Source organism: Typopeltis vanoorti, chromosome 7 (assembly GCF_054136105.1).
Source record: "Typopeltis vanoorti isolate ZY-2024b chromosome 7, IOZ_Tvanoo_1.0, whole genome shotgun sequence".
In the NCBI taxonomy this organism is placed as follows: Eukaryota; Metazoa; Arthropoda; class Arachnida; order Uropygi; family Thelyphonidae; genus Typopeltis; species Typopeltis vanoorti.
Genome location: NC_143555.1, coordinates 143,406,284 through 143,429,530, shown reverse-complemented (window position 1 = coordinate 143,429,530; position 23,247 = coordinate 143,406,284). Strand labels below are relative to the sequence as shown.

The 23,247-nt window shown below is 36.2% G+C and overlaps 1 protein-coding gene across 1 annotated transcript in view; it reads right to left on the bottom strand.

Annotated features, from left to right (window-relative positions):
* LOC150105146 (multidrug resistance-associated protein 1-like) overlaps positions 1–23,247 on the bottom strand; it is a 475,014-nt gene that overhangs the window by 99,006 nt on the left and 352,761 nt on the right. Inside the window, exon 21 of the mRNA XM_090396181.1 lies at positions 10,093–10,403. Within this exon, the coding sequence (XP_090252307.1) occupies positions 10,093–10,403 (311 nt within the window). The remainder of the gene's footprint in view (positions 1–10,092; positions 10,404–23,247) is intronic.

The following is a 23,247-nucleotide window of genomic DNA, read 5'->3' as shown; positions in this document are numbered from 1 at the left end:
CTTATAGAATCCTTTTAGCAATTTGAATGTCTCAATCATATCTCCCCTTTTCCGCCTATCAACCAGTTTCTGCAACCCACAAATCTTCAACCTGTTCTCATATGGTTCATTCCATAGACCTGCTATCATCTTAGTCACTCGCCTCTGGATCCTCTCCACCTCCTCCCCATCAAGAAGGAACTGAGGTGACCAAATCTGGGCACAGTAGTCAAGATGAGGTCTTATTAAGGCTCAGTACAGAGGTACAATAACTTGCTTGTCTCTGCTCGTTAAGGTATTTTTCAACAACCAAGTGAGTTGATGAGCTGATTTAGCTACTTTCGCAATGTGCCCCCTAAACTTCATCTGCCTATCCACCAACACTCCCAAGTCCCTGGCCTCATCAATCTCTTGGAGTATAGTTCCACCCATGTGGTATAATGCTGCTAATCTTTTCACCCCAAAATGCATAACCTTACATTTTGTCACATTAAATTGACATCCATTCTCCTTAGCCCAGAACTCCAATCTATCTAAGTCATCCTGCAAGACTTTGACATCTTCTGCATTCACTATCGCCCTACCCAACTTTGCATCATCAGTGAACAAATGAACTGTTCCACTTAGATCTTTCCCTATATCGTTAATGAACAGATTAAACAGCAGTGGTCCAAGAACAGAACCCTGCGGCACACCACTAGTCACAGGCCGTCTTTTGGACTCCACTCCTGAATAAACCACTCTTTGATAGCTCTCCATCAACCACCCACCTATCCATCTCACCAACCCTATATCCATTCCCATATGTTGTAGTTTACGGATTAGAATTCCATGTGGTATCCTGTCAAACGCCTTTGCCAGGTCCAGCAGTATAACTGTAAACCCATTTCCCTTATCCAGTTCAGCCGTCACCTTGTTATAAAACTTGAGCAAGTTACTCAGGCATGATCTACCCTTTACAAAGCCATGCTGCCCCCTGTACAGTATCTCATTTTCATCAATCCATTCCTGTATTTTTCTCTTGACTACTTTCTCCAAGACCTTGACAACAACTCCTGATATGCTGATCAGTCGGTAATTTGCAACCATAGTCTTGGATCCTCCTTTATTCAGTGAAACTATTTTCCCCTCTTTCCACGCCTTCGGGACTAAACCAGACCTGAGACTCAATAAACAACATGGTCAAGGGCTCTGATAATTCCTTAGCCACTTCACTCAAGACCCGTGCCGGTATACCATCCAATCGCACACATGTATTCACATTAAGGTTCTGTAATAGACTATTCACCTCCACTTCATTCATCACAATTCCCGTATAAACTAATGGATCCTTCATTTTTTCAATGTCTCCACCTGGATGATATACTTTTGCAAAGTGCATGCTCAGTAACTCCACTTTATCGACTGGTTCAGTGACCTCCTTACCATCGTCATTCCAAATCATTTTGCCATGTAGAGTTTTTTTCTTGCTTGCAGCATATTGAAAGAACTGTTTGGGATTCTCTTTTACTTGCATAGCTAGTTTCCTTTCATAATCGGCTTTTGCTGTTTTTACCACACTCGTTACCCTTCTGGCCTGCACTTTATACCGTTCATGTGCCTGCAGGTCACCCCTTTCTTTAAATTCCCTCCACAGTTGTTTCTTTTTCTGCAGCTCAAGCTTAATGGTGTTATTCATCCATTTAACCTCTACTTGTTTTACTATTCGGACCCTAGGTATACAATCAGCCATAACCTCCTGTAAATGCTCCTTGCCCACTTCCCATGCTCTATCGACGTCCAGCCCTTGCAGCTGTACATACCATGGTACTGATCCAAGCAATCTCCTAAGCTTGTCATACTTGCCAGCACGGTAATTCCACATATACCCTGTCTTAATCAAAAATTCCACACCTTTAGCCACCTCCCAGGTCAAGACCTTATGATCACTCTCACCAATAGGTGGCAACATGGTCATATTCATTACAGTCAAATTGTGAGATGCTATTACCAGGTCAAGCACTCTCACACCCCTAGTATTTTCAATTACATGCTGTCTTAGATAGTTATCCCTTAATAATTGAATAAAATCCATTTCCTTCCTCACATGTGTCCTCTCCTCCTTCCAATTAATGTTACCATAATTAAAATCCCCCATAATAATTACCCTCCTTCCACTCATTTCATCAATTTGTTTATGCATACTATCTCCACCATCTATTCCATCACCTGGTCTATAGCAGCACCCAACTGTATATTTTATTCTGCCAGTCTCAATCTCACACCAAATAGCCTCAAATGAGCTCCTTTCACTATCCTGCAATACAACTTCGATTTTCCTTGGTTGCAGTTCATCAGCTATCATCAATAACACCCCTCCTCCCCATTTTATTCTCTCTGTCCCTCCTAAACACACTATAACCTACACATTCTATCCGACTAACTATATCATCTTTCGTCAGCCATGTTTCACTAATGCCAATAACCTGTGGCCAGGAAGAGCCAATCAAGGCCAAAAATTCTTCCTTCTTGTTCCTAATACTCCTGGCATTAGTATACATGAAATGCAGTGATCCCCTTTGTTCCACCCCTATCTTGATGCATTATTCTAAATGTCCCATTCCCATTTTTTGTCCTTAGTGCTGGCTCAGGTACATTATATACATTTTTACACTCAACTGTCTCACCGATGTCTGCATATCCACTCCCCCCCATCCTTGGTAGTTCTAGTTTCCCTGGTTCTGCACATCCATTTTCACTTCATTCAGCAACACTTTTTCCAGTCTTCGCACACCAAGTCCATTCAAATGCAGGCCATCCATCTTGTATAAGTCCTTTCGCCCATCAAACTCATTCCACACCATTTGCATAACCTGCACATAATGTCATTTGCGATTATGGCCCTCCTCCTAAACTCCTCTCTGTCATATCTATTTTATAGAAGATCTATTATATAGAAGATCTATTTTATATGAGGTTCCCGGGATATAGGGAATAGTAATAGCATTCCTGTAATCTGTATGTCAAGAGGGATGTGAGGAGAAGGAAGAAAGAAATATTTTGTTGATCTTTTTTGGTACTGTAGCCACTGGACAGAAAAGTCAGATGAATAAAAGAGAATTCATCTGTATAGGAATCCTAGTTGGAACAGAAGTTGGAGATTCTGTTGACAAGAGTTTTAATAGCACCATATTTTTGAAAGACTGGAATGATGCAACAGTTTGTATATGCATCTACCTGTGTGGGTGGTTTTCTGTAAACCAAAGAAAGAAAGGGCACCACTGAGATATGCTTCTATAGTGAACTGACTTCTGGGGCACTTGCTGTTGAGGTAGAGGAGGAAAGATTCTAATGAGACTGAGCCATGTGTCCAAATAGAGAACAAATTATCAGTGCCCAGATAGAAGGTTTGATAACAGCAGTATCAAGAGCATCATCAAATTCCTGGTAACTCTATTCTCAAGGAGTATATAGGATATTATGATAGTACTACATGAAAAAGTTACACCATTCCTAACTTTAGATTGATAATTTTCCTCCAAATTAACCTGTTGTGTGTCAAGACTCCAACATTATCTATCTTATATTTCTGTCTTCTAAGGCACTTTTTACTCTATGAATTCACCTAGACTGGTTTTCCTTAGGGTCTTCTATCTTACCATTCTGGCAAAAAGCACTTGTTTTGCTTAGATTTCCTCACTCATTCTGTTTAAGTAATCATTATCATCTGAGATTAGCTCTACTAACATATTCCTTAATGCACACAACATCAAGTTCTTTCCTAATATCCTTATTTTTAATATGATTCTGCCATCGATGCTATCCATTCACTCCTTCAATCTTTCTGAGAACTCTCATATTTGTGGCCTTCAGTCTTTGACCGAGTGTTTTATTTCTAACACAGCTCTCAGATTCATAATTTAAAATTGGTTTGAACACTATCTTATAATACAGATAGCTTAGTGTAATAACTAATTTCTCTCTTACTCCATATAAATTTATTCACTGTAGAAAGCTTTTTTTCACTTGGTTATAAATTAAATTAAAGAAGCCAAGAAATTATATTCTTGTTTAATCTGTTATCCAAGTATAAGCAAACAAAGTTTGAATATAAGTATCAACAAGACTAGGTATATAGAGGCTAGCGACTTCATATTAATCACCTTAGTATCCCATAATGCATAGAAGAGAACGCCTGTGACTAGTGGAGTGCTACAGAGTCTCTTTATAGGGCCTTGGTAAGATGAGAGAGAGAGAGGTACCCTGCATCTTAACAGTACCTCAATAAAGGTCGAAACCAGTCTGCATAGTGACCCTTCCCATAATGCATAGCATTATACACACCTAAAAGTGGTGTGTGTTCATTACATGTGGATAAAGGATTAAACAAGAATACAGTTTCTTCAGCCATCCCATCTATTCATTGGACATCATCAGATGCCATATGGTCACTGTGTTTCTCAGTGATGTGCCATACCAGTCCTTGCCAGGTGGTCCTGTTGTATATTTTTCTGGAGGCTTCAACTCTCTGAAGATCAGTCACTCCAGACACACACCATTCATCCATCTCAATGACAGTCTACCCCATCCTCCTTTTCCAGGAACTTTAACTTCCATTCTATCTATCCCAATGGCTTTAACAGGCCTTTAAGGCCCACAACCTTCCAAGCATGCTTGGATTTCGTAACCGAAATACGAGGATAGAATGGTCACTCCTATGCCTCAAGGTATTCTTGGCTGTATCCCTGTGTGTTCAAGGGGCCGGTTTGCCTGCTTGCAGGATGAAAAACACCAGATAAACTGGCAGAAAAAACCCTACTGCCCGCACCCAAGACCGGCTAACTTGGCTATGGCTGAGGAAGATCCTTCAGCTCCTCACGTCACCGACGGGAATCGAACCTAGGACACTCCTTCCCCAAGCATATGGTTGCGAAGCGCAAAGCCACTAGGTTAACCGTGCAGACTTAACTTCCATTACTGTTTTGAAAAGTCTTCCTTTCACTGTGTACAAAGTATTTCAACTTTCTTCTGTCAATATCATTAAGGAGTCTTAAAGTTCTACTGATCCTTTCTAGCACCCATCCATTTGCCTGCCTTTCAGTATGATCCTCAGCCTTTATGTAACACCACATCTTGAAAGTGGCTATCATTTTCCTATCAGACATCTTTAGGTTCCAAGTATCACATTCATAAGTTGCTGTTGGAAAAACAGGCTGCATCCAAAATAATCACTTTGTTCCTATGGACATATATCCACCCATCCAGATTTTAGACAGGTCTCTCCTGTTGTTTTAAGTCAACCCTAATCTTCTTGGCATCATTAATTTAACAAATTTATTCAGTTGACTTCCTACCATACCAGTTTTGCTAATTTTGTTGTATATTTCTGTACTTTATTTGCTATCTTTATAACGTACAGCCTAAATCAGGGGTCTTCAACCTTTCAGACAGTGCGAGCCGCATTAAAAATTTCAATTAAGCCTCCGGGCCACTAAGCTTATACTGTGGTATTCAGAATTATAAGATGCTTTCCAGATTCACAAAGAATGCTGTGCATTTGATACTTCACATAAAATCCTATAAAAAATAACAAACTCAGCTTTAAGAGTGCAGGTAGGAGTCGGGTTCGTGATAAGTAAATACAATCGATGTATTGACAAAAGATTATTTAATGAAGAAAACATTCATTTTTTACAATGTCAATGGGAAGCTTGGCAATGCTTTTCCTTGACCAGCTTGTTGATGTTGGCATTAAAGTTAAAAGTCACTACATGCAGAATATTCGAGATGTTGGTCCATAATCTGAGTTCTTGTCCTGGACTTCACATGCTTCATTCTGGAGAAGAACTGCTCACATAAGTATGTGCTTCCTAACAAAGCGCACATCTTCAAAGCATGCCCGGGGAAAATTAGGGAATACATCCTCAGAAATGTAGTCTTTGTAAAATGTAAGCAAGGGCACAATAAATAATTTTTCTCTCAAGAAGTTTTGGAGTTCGAGCAGCTCCATTTGTACTGAGCCTGGCATTTCGGCAGCATTGACACTGAATGACATTGAAAATAAATCTAAAGAAGACCGTTAGTTACGAAAATCACTAAATCTCTCTTCGAACTCTTTGCAACATGGCTAATTTTGTAGCATATTCATCAAGAGACGAACAGTTGGACTCAGTGAGAAGCTGAAAATGAGTTAAGTCTTTTTTTTGCAAGTTGTGCCTCCCAAAGTTTGAGCTTGGCCAACAAAAGTTTTGATGTGATCAAACAGAGTGTACACCAGTTGATCTTTGGATTGTAGTCGCGTATTTAGGTCATTCATATGCAATGAGATGTCGGTCACAAAGGCAAAGTCTGTCATCCACTTCAGATTGTTAAATTCCGCAATCAGATTCCCCTCGGTTTGCATGAACTGCTGTATTTCACTCCTTAAGTCAAAGACTTTTTTTTAAGAACCTTCCCTCTGCTCAACCAATGCACATCACTATAACAAACCACATCGCCTTGATCTGCTTTACACTCTTTGGTCAAAAACTCTTGGAATTGACAATGATTCAATCCTCTTGCCCTAATAATGTTGACGACAATCACAATAACTTTCATGACATTCTCAAATCCAATAGTTTTCGTACATAAATTCTCCTGGTGGATTAAACAGTGGTAATGGATGAAATCTTTTCCTTCTGGTTCTGGTTCTTTCCATAGCAGCCCAACAAATCCTTCATTCTTTCCCACCATAGCAGGGGCACCATCAGTTACCACATCCTCGAGGTTGGTTAAGCTGAGGTCAAAAAGCTGGAGTGTTTTCTTGGCGCCTTCAAGAATATCAGTGCCTTTCGTCGTTCCCTTCATAGGCAAAGCGCTAGCAGTTCTTTTGTCACATTGAATTGTTGATCAATGTCACGGACAAAGATAGCCAGTTGTGCTGTATCCTTCACATCTGTGCTCTCATCTAAAGCAAGTGAATATGATGTAATTTCAGATGACCATTTTTTTAAAAAGTTCCTTCAATGTCACTAGCAAGTTCTTCGACACGTCGTGCTACAGTTGCCCTAGACAAACTTCATTTTTTAAACACTTCTTTATTATTTGGGCAGAGAATATCTCCAGCAGTGATGAGACACTCTTTCACAAACTTGCCATCCAAGAAAGTTTTTGATTTTTTAGCAATTTTTTCAGCTATTACATAACTTATTTTGATTCATGCTTCGTTCTCCTCCCTCTGCCTTTTAAACGTACCCTGCTGGCATTTTAAATCAATTTGGAGATGATTCACTTTGTCCACAAGAAGCTGTCCTTGAAGGTGATCGAAATTGGATGCATGCTTTGTCTCATAGTGTCGTTTTATATTGTATTCTTTTGATACTGACATAATACTGACTCACGACAAACTAAACAGACTGGCTTATCATTGAGCAGCACAAAAAAGTACAAATTGTTCTTCAAGATGTATCTGGAGGGCACTAGACAGCGAACTCGAACAAACTACTGCTTCAGCCATCTACCCGCGACGTTAGTACTAGTACGCTTGGCACTGGTAGATGGCTGAAGAAGCATGTCTATTTAATATTACTTTTATTTTTATAAGATTTTATGTAAAGTATCAAATGCACAGCATTCCTTGTGAATCTGGAAAGCATCTTACAGTTCTAAATACCGCAGTATAGCTTAGTGGTCCACGGGCTTCATTGAAATTAATTTTGATTTAATCGCATTTTAATGTTAAGTAGTTATTTTTTCAAAATGGCCAGCGGGTCATGTGTTAAAGACCTCTGGCCTAAATAGTTGAAATGCTTTACTTTAAACGTTCTACAGGTTCTTCATTCATTATGTTAGATGTTTTCGATGTTTCTGACTAATTTCATTTTCTTGTGATTTTATTGCTGATTTTCATACCAAATTTATTACGTCAGTCATTCAATTTAGTTAGGCAATCCTGCTGACTTGTACTGAATAATAACATTATTATTTACAATTAAATTTTGTATTAGATTTGAAAATTAGATCTGTAAAAGATTTGAGTTTTTTTTAGCTACTTCAGGAGGACAAGACATGGTGACACAGCAGTTTATAAGTAATGTGTACTCTGAGCAACACGTTCATTTTCCAAGTATAATCACTGGCACCGAGGACCACAGTAGCATCACCCTTATCATCCTTAGTGATTATGCTATTGTCTCTGCATAATTTACAGAGAGCATAGAGCTGGCTGTCAGAGAGTTTTTTTAGGCAGTGATGGTTGCAAAAGGATGATAGCTACTTCAAGCTTGGTGTTGCTGGCTATGCCTGGAGAGTCAAGTTGCAGATGTGGCACTCTATATGCAGCATGAGGTCTTCATGAGCAATAGCTACTCATTAAGTGTTTATGACTACAGGTTCACAATAGCAACTCGAAGAGGCTGACTTTGCAGGTGAGAAAAAGATCAAAGATAATTTTTGAAATTCTGTATGGGCATACTGGAGTATTCTCTAATATATAAGAGTTTAGTTTGGAGAGAGTTAAAGGTTGCAATAATAGCAGATATATTACTACAAGTGGTAGCAATCCATTCTCAAAGCCAGCACATCTGTGGATTTGAAGATCTTTAGGTGAGTAAAATTTTATTCTAAATTTAACAAAGATGGATATAATTCCAGTATCCCCGAATCTTTTTAAGAAGGCTAGCCAGTTAAGTTTCCTGGATAAATGGAGTTTCCACTTAGTATGACTACCCCGTGTATAATTAACTGAGTATTTATGATTAAGTGCTGGTTTCAACTCATAATTTGGTTTAATACAGCACAGAGAAATAATTATGCACAAATTTAATAGTTCCAATATTTTGTTTCTGTCACAAAGACATCAACAGGAATACAATATTAAAATTGTAATAACACAAAACACGTGAAAAAAGTCAGACTGGAAACCTAAAGTTCTATGAGAAGCACCCTCTATCGAAATTTTTGGCCAGCCTTAGCTTTAATTCTTAGGCTTCCTGCCCAACAGCTATTGACTATGTTATCACTAACTACAATATTTTTGAATAAAGAATAATACTTTTTTTACTCTCAATGGTAATATTTAAGCTTTGTTATTCTAGTAATGTTGTCCACATATTCAGTTCTTAGTTGCCACCTATCATCCTTATGATGAGGTATATTATTATTACCACCTTATTATTATTTTTTTAAAATTCTATTTGAAACCCCTCAATGTCTGATACAAAATCATTTGTTTGGCAATATTTTACTAAGAACACTAATGAAGAAAGTGAAAAATGTGTTTCCGCGTTACTGTGCTAAGCAAGTCAATATCAAAGTTTAAACAAGCATTTGTAGCAAGAATTTCTATTATTTGAGACAGCAGAGGACAAAACTTCATATATCATGAATTTATTTAATGCAATGAACACTCTTTCAACTTCTGAATCAGAAAGAGCTTTTTTTATGAAGATTTATTTATAACAGGGTTGAGAACTTATGTTAGTGAATTCTATTTTAAAAATTTTGATAAACGTTTTAAATATTTTAAGTATTAAAAATATTTTAAGATAAAATAATACAATTGTTTTTCTAATGCATTTTATTTATTTTTTTATTCCTAAATATTAAGATAAAATCTGTTGAGATAAAAGTTTAAAACATTATTATTTTTTTTCTGAATGATGCATTTGCAAATTAAAAAAGAAAAACCAACTAATTATAATTTAAAAAAATATTTTATCCTTTAGTTTTCTGATGGTGAAGCATGTTAAATTATGTTCAATGAGTAATAAATAGTCACCACTGATGGTAAGTATAATTCAATTTTTAAAATGTATAAATATGCATATAAATAATTACTCCAATTCCAAAAAGGTGTTTTATCACTTGATAATAAAAAAATTATTGTTCTCTCAATATACCACCATTACCTGTATTTTTCAGAAATCCTGGAAATTGTCTTATTTTTTCCAGAATTTTCAGAATGAAGGAAAGTTTTATACAAAAAAAAAACAGGAAGTAGTGTCACCAAGCTAAGTTTCATGATGGCACTAGTTTCAAGATGGCACTTTGTACTATGAAATTTGCAAAATCTCTCAATTTTACAAAAATGGTATCCACACTTGCAACTCTTCTTTACAAAAAGATTAAATGAGTTGTTTTTCCATGCATACACACCTGTAAAAGAATGTACAAAATTCCTAGTGGAAATACAGCTGATAAAAAAAGAGGTGTCTGCAAGATGATGATAAGGAGTGATGATACAGCACGGAATCCATTGAGAAGCAGCATACGAACATTAAAACGAATAGTTATATCAGTAGTGTCGATATCTTTGGAAAACCGATTTAATATCCTGCCTAAAGGTGTAGTATCAAAAAATGACATTGGCGCCTGAAAAATATGAAGAAGCATTTGATCATGGAGATGCTGGGATGCTCGTAAACAGATGAGGTTTATGGCCACGTTAGAAATAAGAGTGAAGAATGCTGGAAAGAAAACAAATAAAAATGAATTCACACTGGAAAAAAAAATACAATATGTAGGAATGAGTTTATAATTTTGCAAAATTTTTGAAGAAATTTCTTGAAAATTTACAGCCTTTAGCTTTTTAATGATATGTTTGTCAAATCATACAAACTGCAACAAATCAAGATTCGTAACACTTTGGTTTGAAGACACATGGCTACATAGCTGTAGGAAATTTGCTCAATTTACAAAATGAAGATACTTTATCATTAAACAGTTGTGAATAGTTTGATGATCAATTTCTTTAACATTTATTTTTTCCTTGGCTCTTTCTGGAGACACAAAATGAAAGCATGAAACAATCAGCAATACAAGATTTCAGTACTAAGTTAAAAGGATCTTTATATTCATATCAAACATTGATTGTAAAGAACTTGGAAATGCTTCAAACAATGGACTCCACTTGTTTCTCACATTTGTGACTTGTGACTCCTTTCTCCCAATAAATGCCTACTTAGATAAAATATTTTGATGTGCACACTAGGATTTATCAAGAAAACTGACATGAATTACTTTATGGAAGTGAAAACAAACACATCAGCTTAAACATCTTAAAAGAAGACCCAAATCTCATAAAGCACAGCCACCTGCACTTCAAATCAACTTTTTTTCTGTGACTCCCACATATGAAAAGTTTTTTTCAAATTTTTAAAAATCAGTTGTTTTTTTTTGTATTTTTATATTTTTTACAGGGTTTGAAAATCCAGCTCTAGACACCAAACATGGAACTTTTTAAAGCTACTTCAGACCTCCAATAAGCAGGACAGCAGCCGCTCCCAGGCAATGATATTCACCTTCCACTAACGTGCTGCTGGTTTGTGTCTCACCATGGATGTAGGATGTTTGTGAATGACTTGAAAAAAAAACTTTAGTCCACCCACATTACTAATTACTACAGCTCATAAATGGAAGTCACATAATGTTGAAAGTTTATTTTTCACTTGGTTAGAATATAATAAATTTAGTTTATTCAGGACTGGGGTAAGGTGGTACAACACCAGGACAACTCCTTGCAAAGGTGGAGCAAGCTAACATCACTCCTATCTCAGTATCTCCTTTAATGCATAATTAGACATCTCCTTGCAGATATGTCTAATGTTATGCATTAAGGGAAGGGCCACTACCCAGACTAGTTTTGACCTTTATTGAGGTCTCTTCAGTGGGAGACAGGCCCAAGTGGAGATACCAGCCAGAAGCATTAGCAAGGTCATCTCTACCTATAGGAGTTGCAAAATGGTGTGTCACCGTTTTAATAAATTACTCTGGATTTAGAGAAAGATGTTGAAAGTTTATTTTTCACTTGGTTAGAGTATAATAAATTTAGTTTAATCCTTTATCCAAGTGTGAGCAAACAAAGTTTGCGCCTGAAAGTATCTTCCGGACTGGGGTAAAGTGGTACAACACCAGGGCAACTCCTTGCAAAGGTGGAGCAAGCTAACATCACTCCTATCTCAGTGTCTCCCATAATGCAAAACACATCTCCTTGTGGATGTGTCTAATGTTATGCATTAACAGAAGGGCCACTACCCAGACTAGTTTCGACCTTTATTGAGGTCTCTTCAGTGGGAGCCAGGCCCAGGTGGAGAGATACCAGCCAGAAGCATTAGCAAGGTCATCTCTACCTATAGGAGTTGCCAAATGGTGTGTCACCGTTTTAATAAATTACTCTGGATTTAGAGAAAGATGTTGAAAGTTTATTTTTCACTTGTTTAGAGTTTAATCCTTTATCCAAGTGTGAGCAAATAAAGTTTGCGCCTGAAAGTATCTTCCGGACTGGGGTAAAGTGGTACAACACCAGGGCAACTCCTTGCAAAGGTGGAGCAAGCTAACATCACTCCTATTTCAGTGTCTCCCATAATGCAAAACACATCTCCTTGCGGATGTGTCTAATGTTATGCATTAACAGAAGGGCCACTACCCAGACTAGTTTCGACCTTTATTGAGGTCTCTTCAGTGGGAGCCAGGCCCAGGTGGAGATACCAGCCAGAAGCATTAGCAAGGTCATCTCTACCTATAGGAGTTGCCAAATGGTGTGTCACCGTTTTAATAAATTACTCTGGATTTATTACTCTGATGTTGTACCGCCTTACCCCAGTCCTGAAGATACTTTCAGGCGCAAACTTTGTTTGCTCACACTTGGATAAAGGATTAAACTAAATTATTATATTCTAACCAAGTGAAAAATAAACTTTCAACATCTTTCTCTAAATCCAGAGTAATTTATTAAAATGGTGACACACCATTTGGCAACTCCAATAGGTAGAGATGACCTTGCTAATGCTTCTGGCTGGTATCTCCACTTGGGCCTGGCTCCTACTGAAGAGACCTCAATAAAGGTCAAAACTAGTCTGGGTAGTGGCCCTTCTGTTAATGCATAACATTAGACATATCTGCAAGGAGATGTGTTTTGCATTATGGGAGATACTGATATAGGAGGGATGTTAGCTTGCTCCACCTTTGCAAGGAGTTGTCCTGGTGTTGTACCACCTTACCCCAGTCCTGAAGATACTTTCAGGTGCAAACTTTGTTTGCTCACACTTGGAAGTCACAGAATATTAAATTAAATATATCAAATGTTTTCATGAAATATGCAGATAAGAAGAGAGAAATGTAAAAACCAAAAATTAATTAAAAAAAAGAAGCATTTATTTATATGTGTGGACGTGCACACACACACGCACACAAGTCGTAGTAAATTGTAATTCCTGCCAAATTAGTATAATTTCTGTATGCTTTCCATGTCTGATCCCAAAACATGCTTAATTTTTAATTTGAATATAAATTAAATACACTCCTATTGACCATTTCAGATGTGATTAACATGAAGTTAACAAGTATGCAGACTTTTCAAAAATATTCACGTTAATAATTTAAAAACAGTTTAATGCACATAAAATGTATTAAATTAAATACATGAAGGTCAGAAGTTGCTTGAAAAAAAAAGTTCCATGTTTATCTGTGAAGCAGAAATTGATTTTATTTCATTGTAGAAATAAAATGTATCATTATTATCAAGTTCACGACATGTACCCTCATGGGGTGTACAGAATATTATGATAGTACTACATGAAAAAGATACATTATTTATTAATTTCCTAACGACAATTTTCCTCCAAATTTATCTGTTATTTGTCAAGACTTCAATATTATCAAATTTTATATTTTTGTCTTCTAAAGCACTTTTTAATGCATCAACCACCTAGATTTTGGCCTTCCTCTGGGTCTTCTTCCTTGTTTTGTTAACCTTTCCTTTCCCTTTTTTAAGTGACCATACCACCTGAGATTAGCTTGCTAACACATTCCAGAATGCTAACAATGTCAAGTTCTTTTCTAATATCTTCATTTTTAATATGACAGTGCCATCTGTTCACTCCCCTAATCTTTCTAAGAACTCTCATATCTGTGGTGTCCAGTGTTTGATCAGGTGTTTTATTTTTAACCCAGTTCTCATATCAATAAGTTAAAATTGAAAACTGTTTGAACACTGCATTATATACAACTATTTTAGTGTTTTGAATAATTTTGTATTCCCAATAAATTTATTCAGCTGAATTCTTTGAATTCTTATCATATCAACTAATTTTGTTGTTTATTTCAATATTTAATTTATAATCTTCACTAAAAAATGTACCTAAACAGATGAAATGTTTTACTTGTTCTATAGGTTTTTCCATTCAGGATGCAGTTGATGTTTTCAATGTTTCTGACTATTTTCATTGTCTTTATATGATACTGTTGTCATCAGGGAACAGTGAAAAGTCACCTAGTGAAACAAGCTCCAACTCAATATCTAGAAGAATAAACCCAACATCAGAAGCACTGAAGATAGGAACCATCAATATAAGGAGTATTAATGGAAAGGAAATCAAACATGCAGAAGAATTGGCAAAGTACCATGTGGACATAATTGGAATTACTGAGACAAAGAAGACAAAAACATGTAAGATCTTACTAAATAATAAGCAGAGGATGTTATTTTCAGACAATAATGATCAAGGAAAGGAAGGAATAGCCATAGCATTCAACACCAAACATGAAGATAAACTTCTTGATTGGAAGGCACTTTCAAGTAGAGTTATGTGGGCAAACTTCAAAATGGAGAAGTGGACAATGAAACTTATTTGTACCTATGGTCTTGTAGAAGGTTCTTCTAAGGAAGAAATGGAGGAATTTTTTGAGTCATTAGAACAGACAGCTGACATAAAGAAAATGGAAAATATGGTCAATGTTGGAGATCTGAACAGCAGAATAGGAAATGAATCCCACCAGGTATATAGAAACATTTTGGGAGAATTTGAAGAAAAAGGCAAAGCTAATAATAATGGCAAGTATTTACTGTACTTCTGCTCAGGACATGGACTAGTCATTACTAACACCATGTTTCAACATAAAGATGTGCACTAGTTCACATGGAGAGAAGACAAGAAATAAGCAAAGTCTCACTGACTACATCATTGTTGATAGTGAAGTCTTTATGCTGAGTCAGGATACAAAGAGTGTACAGAGGATTTGAAATTGAAACTCACCGTTACTTAGTACTAAGCAGAATAAAAATGGATATCACATTGAAAAGAACAACATGTAAGAAAGTTTTAAAAATAATTAAAGTTGCGCAGCTTTTATAGGTAAATTGTAGACTCAACTATACAAACATTATTGAAGAAAAAAAATGAAAGAAACTGAAAACAAGAACTGAACCTTGGAATCTCAGTGGCACACTGAAGAAAAAGACATTGATTGATTCGGTTAAGGAGGCATGTGGTGAAGTTGTCTGCAAGGATAGAAAAATAAGAACACTATGGTGGACATAAGAAGTTAAAGAAGCAGTCCTGGAAAAGAAGAAAGCATACCAAAAGTTCCTAGCAAATAAGTTTGCACATGTCCTAAAAGAACAAAGAGAAAAATGTAAGACAGCTATGTGTAAAATTGCAGCTAAACAAAAGTCACGGGAAAACTTTGGTAAGAATATTGAAAATAAGTATCAGGAAAATGGCACAATGTTTTGGAGGCTATTGAAGAAGCATAGAAATAAAGGAAAGAGTACTGTAAAAGCAATCAAAGATGATAAAGGTGACATGAAAACTGAAGATAAGAATAACTCCCTGTATGCAAACATACAGGGAGATTACTAATTATATGAAGAGCCAAAGGCTTCAAGTCGGCGACATAACTTGTTTAAGTTAAGGGATATTACATCCCATATTGTTTCTTAGCCGAATAAGAAACTCAAAGAGCTTCATGCCGAATATAGAAACTTAAAGTTCGGCGATTCTGGCAGCAAATACCTGGATACTGCAGCAACTGACCCTTTAGATAGTGCAAGCTGAGGCAACTCATGTCAAAGGTGGAACCTGTCTGGGTAGTGACCTTCTCTCATAATGTAGAACATTAATACAGCTCCTAGGAGCTAAGTTCACATTATGGGTAAATATCAAGAATAATGATCGGAACTTGCTCCACCTTTGACATGAGTTGCCTCAGCTTGCACTACCTAAAGGGTCAGTTGCTGCAGTATCCAGGTATTTGCTTACACTTAGAATTGCCAAACTTTATACAGTTTCTATATTCGGCATGAAACTCTTTGAGTTTCTTATTCGGCTAAGAAACAATATGGGATGTAATATCCCTTAACTTATACAGGGAGATATTTACACAAATAATCACACCATCACCCTTTTCAACAATATGTTATCTTAAAAACATTAACCCATAGAGCTAGAGCAATCTGTTCCAATGACATTGCTCTCACTGCTGAACTTTCTCACCTGCATCACACCTTCCTGACCAATGGCTATAATCCCCATAAGATAGATAAAATACTAAATGCTACCCAGAAATCCCCCCCCCCACTATTTACCACAGAAGACTACAACAAAACTATCACCATCTCATACATTAAAGGCACATCTGAAAAGATATCTAGGGCTTAACAAACACCAACAATGCACCGTATTTAAACCTTATGTGAAATTGGCAACTCTCATCTGTTCACCTAAGGACAGATTCATTCCTTTATCACATCCAAGAGTCTATGAAGTACCCTGTTCATGTCATCGAGCCTACTACGGACAGACAGGAAGAACTGTGGACATTCGCCTCAGTGAACACAAAAAATATATCCGGCACTTTTGCTATGCAAGTAGGATCTGGCAGACCATGCTTTGGATAACCCGGCACACAGGATCGATTGAAAAAAAACAAAAGTACTGCACAAAAGCTTTTTTTTTTTTTTTTTTTTTTATAACTTAGATGGTGCCTAATTAGGACTTTATTTAGTCTTGTGTTGCACACTGCAATTACTAATACTAGTCCCACTGTTACACCGGATTGTGGTTGTCTCGCTATTGTAACAAACTTTGTTTGTGTGCTCTGAAGATGCTGGATATAATACCAGCAAAATATTAGCTTTTAAGTTAATAAATAGTTATTTTCTTAACAATCTGTGTTCACATCAATACCGTTAAAATCCAATTCAACATGAAGAAAAGGATATTCTAGATGTCTGGAGTAATTAATTTGAAAGACTAAATGAAACAAGCAGTGACAGAACCATACTAGAAAATTTTCAAGAGGAATGCAAAGAGGAGTACATATACTAATAATTGAGGTAGAAAAAGCTGTCAAAAACTTGACATGTGGAAAGACATGTAGTATGGAGGCATTAAAGTTTTGCAGTGGCTACACTGCATAATCCAGAGGGCCATAATTTGGCATGAAAAATCAGCAATCAAAAGACCAAAACTATGAAAATAGGCAGTAACACAGAAAATTTCAGCTGCATTCTGAATGGAGATCCTATAGAACAAATAAAATATTTCAGTTATTCAGGCACAGTTTTTAGTGAAGATGGCAGGTAAAATTTGGAAATAGACAACAGAATAAACAAAGGTGGTATGGTGGATAGCCAGCTGAATAGATTTATATGGAATAAGAGAGAAATTAGTCAAAACAACAAACTAGAAGTATACAAGATAGTGTTTAAATCAGTTTAGACTAAGGATCTGAGAGCTGAGTTAGAAATAAAGCACTTGATCAAAGACTCGAGGCCACAGATATGAGGGTTCTGAGAAAAATTAGGGGAATGAACCAATGGCAGAATCATATTAAAAATAAAGATATTAGAAAGGAACTTGACATTATTAGCATTCAAGAATGTGTCAGCAGATCTAATCTAAGGTAGTATGGCCACTTAAATAGAATGGGTGAAGAAAGGTTAGCAAAGTGGGTGTTTGATTCCAAGATGGCAAGAAAGAAAGAGAAAGAGACCCAGAGGAAGACCAAAGTCTAGGTGGATTGATTCAGTCAGAAATGCTTTAGAAGCACAAAATGTTAGATATCACAATATCGGAGTGCTCACAAGTAATAGATAAATTTGGAGGAAAATTGTTGATAGGAGATTAATAATAATGTAAACTTAATGATGTAGTGCTGTCATAGTAACCTGAACACCCCTTGGGGATACACACCAGGAAATTATGATGATGATTGTCTTTTTATTGCTAATTTTCATATCAAATTTATTATAGCAGTTATCCAATTTAGGCAGTGAATCCCAAAGATTTGTACTGGATTTATTCAGAAGTATAACATCATCTGCCTAAAGTAAAGAGCTGAGAAAAACATATCCAATTTTGATATTATGTGGATCATAATGTGATCCACATAGATAATAAATAACAGCGGAGATAATGTACACCATCGTCTCACCTGACTTAACATCAAGCCTTCCTTCCATTCTAACTGCTGACTTGCAACTCAAATACAGACTACTTATTGCTTGATATAATGTCCATTAATACCATATAACTAGCATGTTGAACAGCTTTTCTCTTGGCACCTTATCATATGCCTTTTCCAGATCTAGAAAACTTAAATACAGATACTCGTTATATTCTCATGATTTCTCATTTGGTTGTTTTAAAGTGAAAATATGAACAAGTCCATTAAAAAATTTTTTTTTTATAATTGATCCACACATGAAAGGCCACAAGACCTATAGCACATTAGTGTCACATGTGGGCCAAAAGGAACAAAAGAAAGGAGGGATCTGCTCAAATTTTGCTTGAACTGCTGAAGCTTATAAAGAACAGAAGTAGATGGAATGAAAGAGGAAAAAGAACAGAAATAGATGGAATGAAAGAGGAGGCAGTGAAGTTGGTTTGGTGATTTTCAAGATGGAATGTAAAAGGGAGTTGGTTAGCAGTGGCTCATTTTAATGAATTTGGAGGAGAGCGGGAGAGGTAGCCAATTCAGCAGAGCACTGAACATCTGTGAGACAGGGAGGGGGGGAATTGAAATGGGTATGTGAGAGAAGGATCATTAATTAGCAGGAATGCCCTCTTCTAGATAAAATTGAGCAATCTTAGAGAGGATGCATCACACTGGTGATGAGGCCAGTAGAATGGAAGCATCAAGGAATCCGTTGAGACGATACGGCAGCTGCATCCTATCGTCCACAGATGACCTAGGAACTGGTCTGGGTGTCGTGCTTAGAAGAGCAGCCACCATACTGAGATCTATTGAGACTCATCCTCTGGCTGGGTAGATTTGGGCTTTGTATAGTGTTAGCAGCTGTGAAGTAATGACTAAACAAACACATGTAATAACCACAGTAATAAGAATTAATAAGTAAATATTTCATCCTAAGTATCTTAGGACATCGTCAGTACAGTTAATTCAAACAATACTAGGAATAATATACAGTTAGGGTGCATGCTTACAATGGAATCCCAATATACGTGCAGTAGCATGTTATAGAATAAAATTAAAATATATCTGGAGGGGAGAAAAATTACATTAAAATAAGATAATATACATAAACATTATTTTACACAATTCTGTATAACAATTTCCCATACTTTAGGAATAGCAAGAACGTCATTACGGTTTAGATTTGGTCTGTGAAGTAGAGCTTCAGCACTTTCTTTATATAAACGTTCATGTTTATATAAAGATCTATGTAGAAGTTTGGTCTTTTCCCAATGAATCCTATGGTTTAGGTTTTCAACTCCATGCTGAGCATTATCAAACCAGATTTCTGCGGTTTGATAAGATGGATATGGTTTTGATGTTCCGAAATGCGTTTATAAACAGATGGTAGATCTGTTCATAAACAGATCTACCAGCTGTTACTATGGACAGATCTGTCCATAGTAAGACAGTTTACAGACGCATGGAATCTCGTACATGCCAGGTAGCATCAGAGGTGAGAGTTTGTCTTTAGGAGAAGGTAACGGGCTATAGATATGGTTGATGGGTTTGTAGGTAGTAGCAAGATTATATTTCTTCATAATTTTGAAAGACGTTCAGAGATGCCTTTGACATAAGGTATGGGAATCCGATGGGCTTGTTCTTGTCTAGGTTGATGTGTGGGGAAGTAACTGATGATTTTTTGAGTTGTTTTAAGATTGTATCCATTTAGTGTGGCTGTATTTTTGATTATTTCCAATTCTTAGTTTAGAGATTCTTCAGAGGAGCAGAATCTGTGTGTTCTGGTTACTAATGATTTAATGATGCCAAATTTTTGAAATGGATGAGGAGCAGAAGAACTGTGAATGTAGCAACCTGAAAATGTTGGCTTGAGATAGACAGAAATGGAGATGGAACCATCTTCTTTTCTTTGGATGTGTAAATTCAGAAAGGGGATACCCTGTGGAGATTCTTTTTCTAGTGTAAATTTGATTGTGTAATTTTGTAAAATACAAAATAGAATTGTGTAATATAATTTTTATATATGTTATCTGATTTTAATATAATTTTTTTTTCTCCTCCAGATATATTTTAATTCAATTCTATAACACGCTACTGCACGCGTATTGGGATTCCATTGTAATCATGCACCCTAACTGTATGTTATTCCTAGTATTGTTTGAATTAACTGTACTGACAATGTCCTAAGATACTTAGGATGAAATATTTACTTATTAAAACTTATTACTGTGGTTATCATGTGTGTTTGGTTTAGTCATGAATTCTCCACAGGTTTCATTGTGTAATAAAGTCTTATTCCTTCACAGGAAACTGACAGCACAGAAGATGGACTTACTAGACAAACTTCAATTGAAACAGGGTAAGTCCATCTTCTGTGCTGGTCCAAATCTCTTTTTTAAAAAAGTGCAGATGCAATAAACTCATTCCAACATTTGCTAAACTAAAGGAAGTTATCAAATCACCAATATACTCATAAAATAAATCTATCAGAAGGCAAGCCATTCATTACTGATTAATCAGTTACAAGTTTCTAAACATGAATTGGCAACAAATAATTTAAAAATTACAGAATTAGAAGCAGAATTCTCAAATATCATTAAATCAAGAATTGCTACAAGTGATTATTAGTGTCTCAAAAAATTTGGGGATCAAAGCATTTGATAAAGGTAATATTAATCTACATAAAAAATACCTTAATTTGTTAAATTGATCTAAGAAACCAACAAATTACCGACAAAAAAATAGGTTTTCAACTTATCTAACCATTCACTAACAGAAGATGAATTAAACATTCTAGCAAGAGGTCATAAGTTTGCCATTTCACCTAAATGCTTTCCATATTTAGATTTTATACACAACATTGAAAGAAACATCAGCCATCTTTCCAGTAATGAAGCCTACAGACTTTGTTTCGAAATAGCCAAAATAATCTATGATGCCAAACCTTCTGACTTAAATATCTCACCATGAGAATTGAAAGCTCTTACCTCCTTAAAACGTAATAAAAACATAATCATCACCAGAGCCGACAATGGAAATACCACTGTGGTTCTAAATACCAATTCATATGACTGAAAAATGAATTTACTACTCTGAGATCAAAATACTTATGCCAAACATTATCCTACAAAAAGACAGCTCAAGAAACTCACCAAGTTACTTGATGAAACCACCTCCTTAGATGAATAAACAATAAAAAAACTCAGCACATACCATGCTAGACCTCCTAGAATATACGGTTTACCTAAGCTTCACAAGAATAACATTCCACTCAGACCCATCATGGATTCTATTAGCAGCCCAACTTACAAGTTATCAAGATTTTAATCTAACCTTCTCCGTCCTCACATAGGTCACTCAGCCTCATCAATTAAAAATTCCACCGAGTTTCATGCAAAAATAAAAGACATTCAACTGTTAGAAACTGACATGATAATTAGCTTCGACATTGTCTTCCTCTTCACTAATATTCCTCATAATGAAACGGCAGACTTGTTAACTCAAAAATTTCTGTCTGATATTGTTGAATTATTCAAATCTGTTATTACGTCCAGTTACTTCACTTGGAAAGAAAAAATTTACAAGCAAGAGGAAGGAACAGCAATGGGATCTCCCTTATCACCAAACTTAGCAAACTGAAATACCTAGAATACCTTGAAGAAAAAATTTTCATGTTTAAATCTAAACCAAAAATTTGGCTATGATATGTTGATGACGTCTTTGCTGTCTGGGGTCATTCTGAAAAAGAACTACATCTGTTTCTAAATAAAATAAACCTTCTTGATCCTCGCATCAAATTTATGCTAGAAAAAGAATCTCCACAGGGTATCGCCTTTCTGAATTTACACATCCAAAGAAAAGAAGATGGTTCCATCTCCACTTCTGTTTATCGCAAGCCGACATTTTCAGGTCGCTACATTCACAATTCTTCTGCTCCTCATCCATCTCAAAAATTTAGCATCATTAAATCATTAGTAACCAGAACACACAGATTCTGCTCCTCTGAAGAACCTCTAACCTAAGAATTGGAAATAATCAAAAATACAGCCACACTAAATGGATACAATCTTAAAACAACTCAAAAAATCATCAGTTACTTCCCCACACATCAACCTAGACATGAACAAGCCCATCGGATACCCATACCTTATGTCAAAGGCATCTCTGAACGTCTTTCAAATTTATGAAGAAATATAATCTTGCTACTACCTACAAACCCATCAACCAGATCTATAACTTGTTATCTTCTCCTAAAGACAAATTCTCACCTCTGATGCTACCTGGCATGTACGAGGTTCCATGCTCCTGTAAACTGTCTTACTATAGACAGATCTGTCCATAGTAACAGATGGTAGATCTGTTCATAAACAGATCTATCATCTGTTCATAAATGTATTTCGGAACATCAAGACCATATCCATCTTATCAAACCGCAGAAATCTGGTTTGATAATGCTCAGCATGGAGTTGAAAACCTAAACCATAGGATTCATTGGGAAAAGACCAAACTTCTACATAGATCTTTATATAAACATGAACGTTTATATAAAGAAAGTGCTGAAGCTCTACTTCACAGACCAAATCTAAACCGTAATGACATTCTTGCTATTCCTAAAGTATGGGAAATTGTTATACAAAATTGTGTAAAATAAATTTTATATATGTTATCTTATTATAATGTAATACCCCCCCCTCCACATATATTTTAATAAATTTAGTTTAATCCTTTATCCAAGTGTGTGTGCAAACAAAGTTTGCACCTGAAAGTATCTTCAGGACTGGGGTAAAGTGGTACAATACCAGACAACTCCTTGCAGAGGTGGAGCAAGCTACCAACACTCCTATCTCAGTATCTCCCATAATGCAAAACACATCTCCTTGTGGATATGTATAATATTATGCATTGAGGGAAGGGCCACTACCCAGACTAGTTTCGACCTTTATTGAGGTCTCTTCAGTGGGAGCCAGGCCCAAGTGGAGATACCAAGGCAGAAGCATTAGCAAGGTCATCTCCTCCTGTAGGAGCAGCCAAACAGTGTGTCACCTTTTTATTAAATTACTCTGGATTTAGAGAAAGATGTTGAAAGGTTATTTT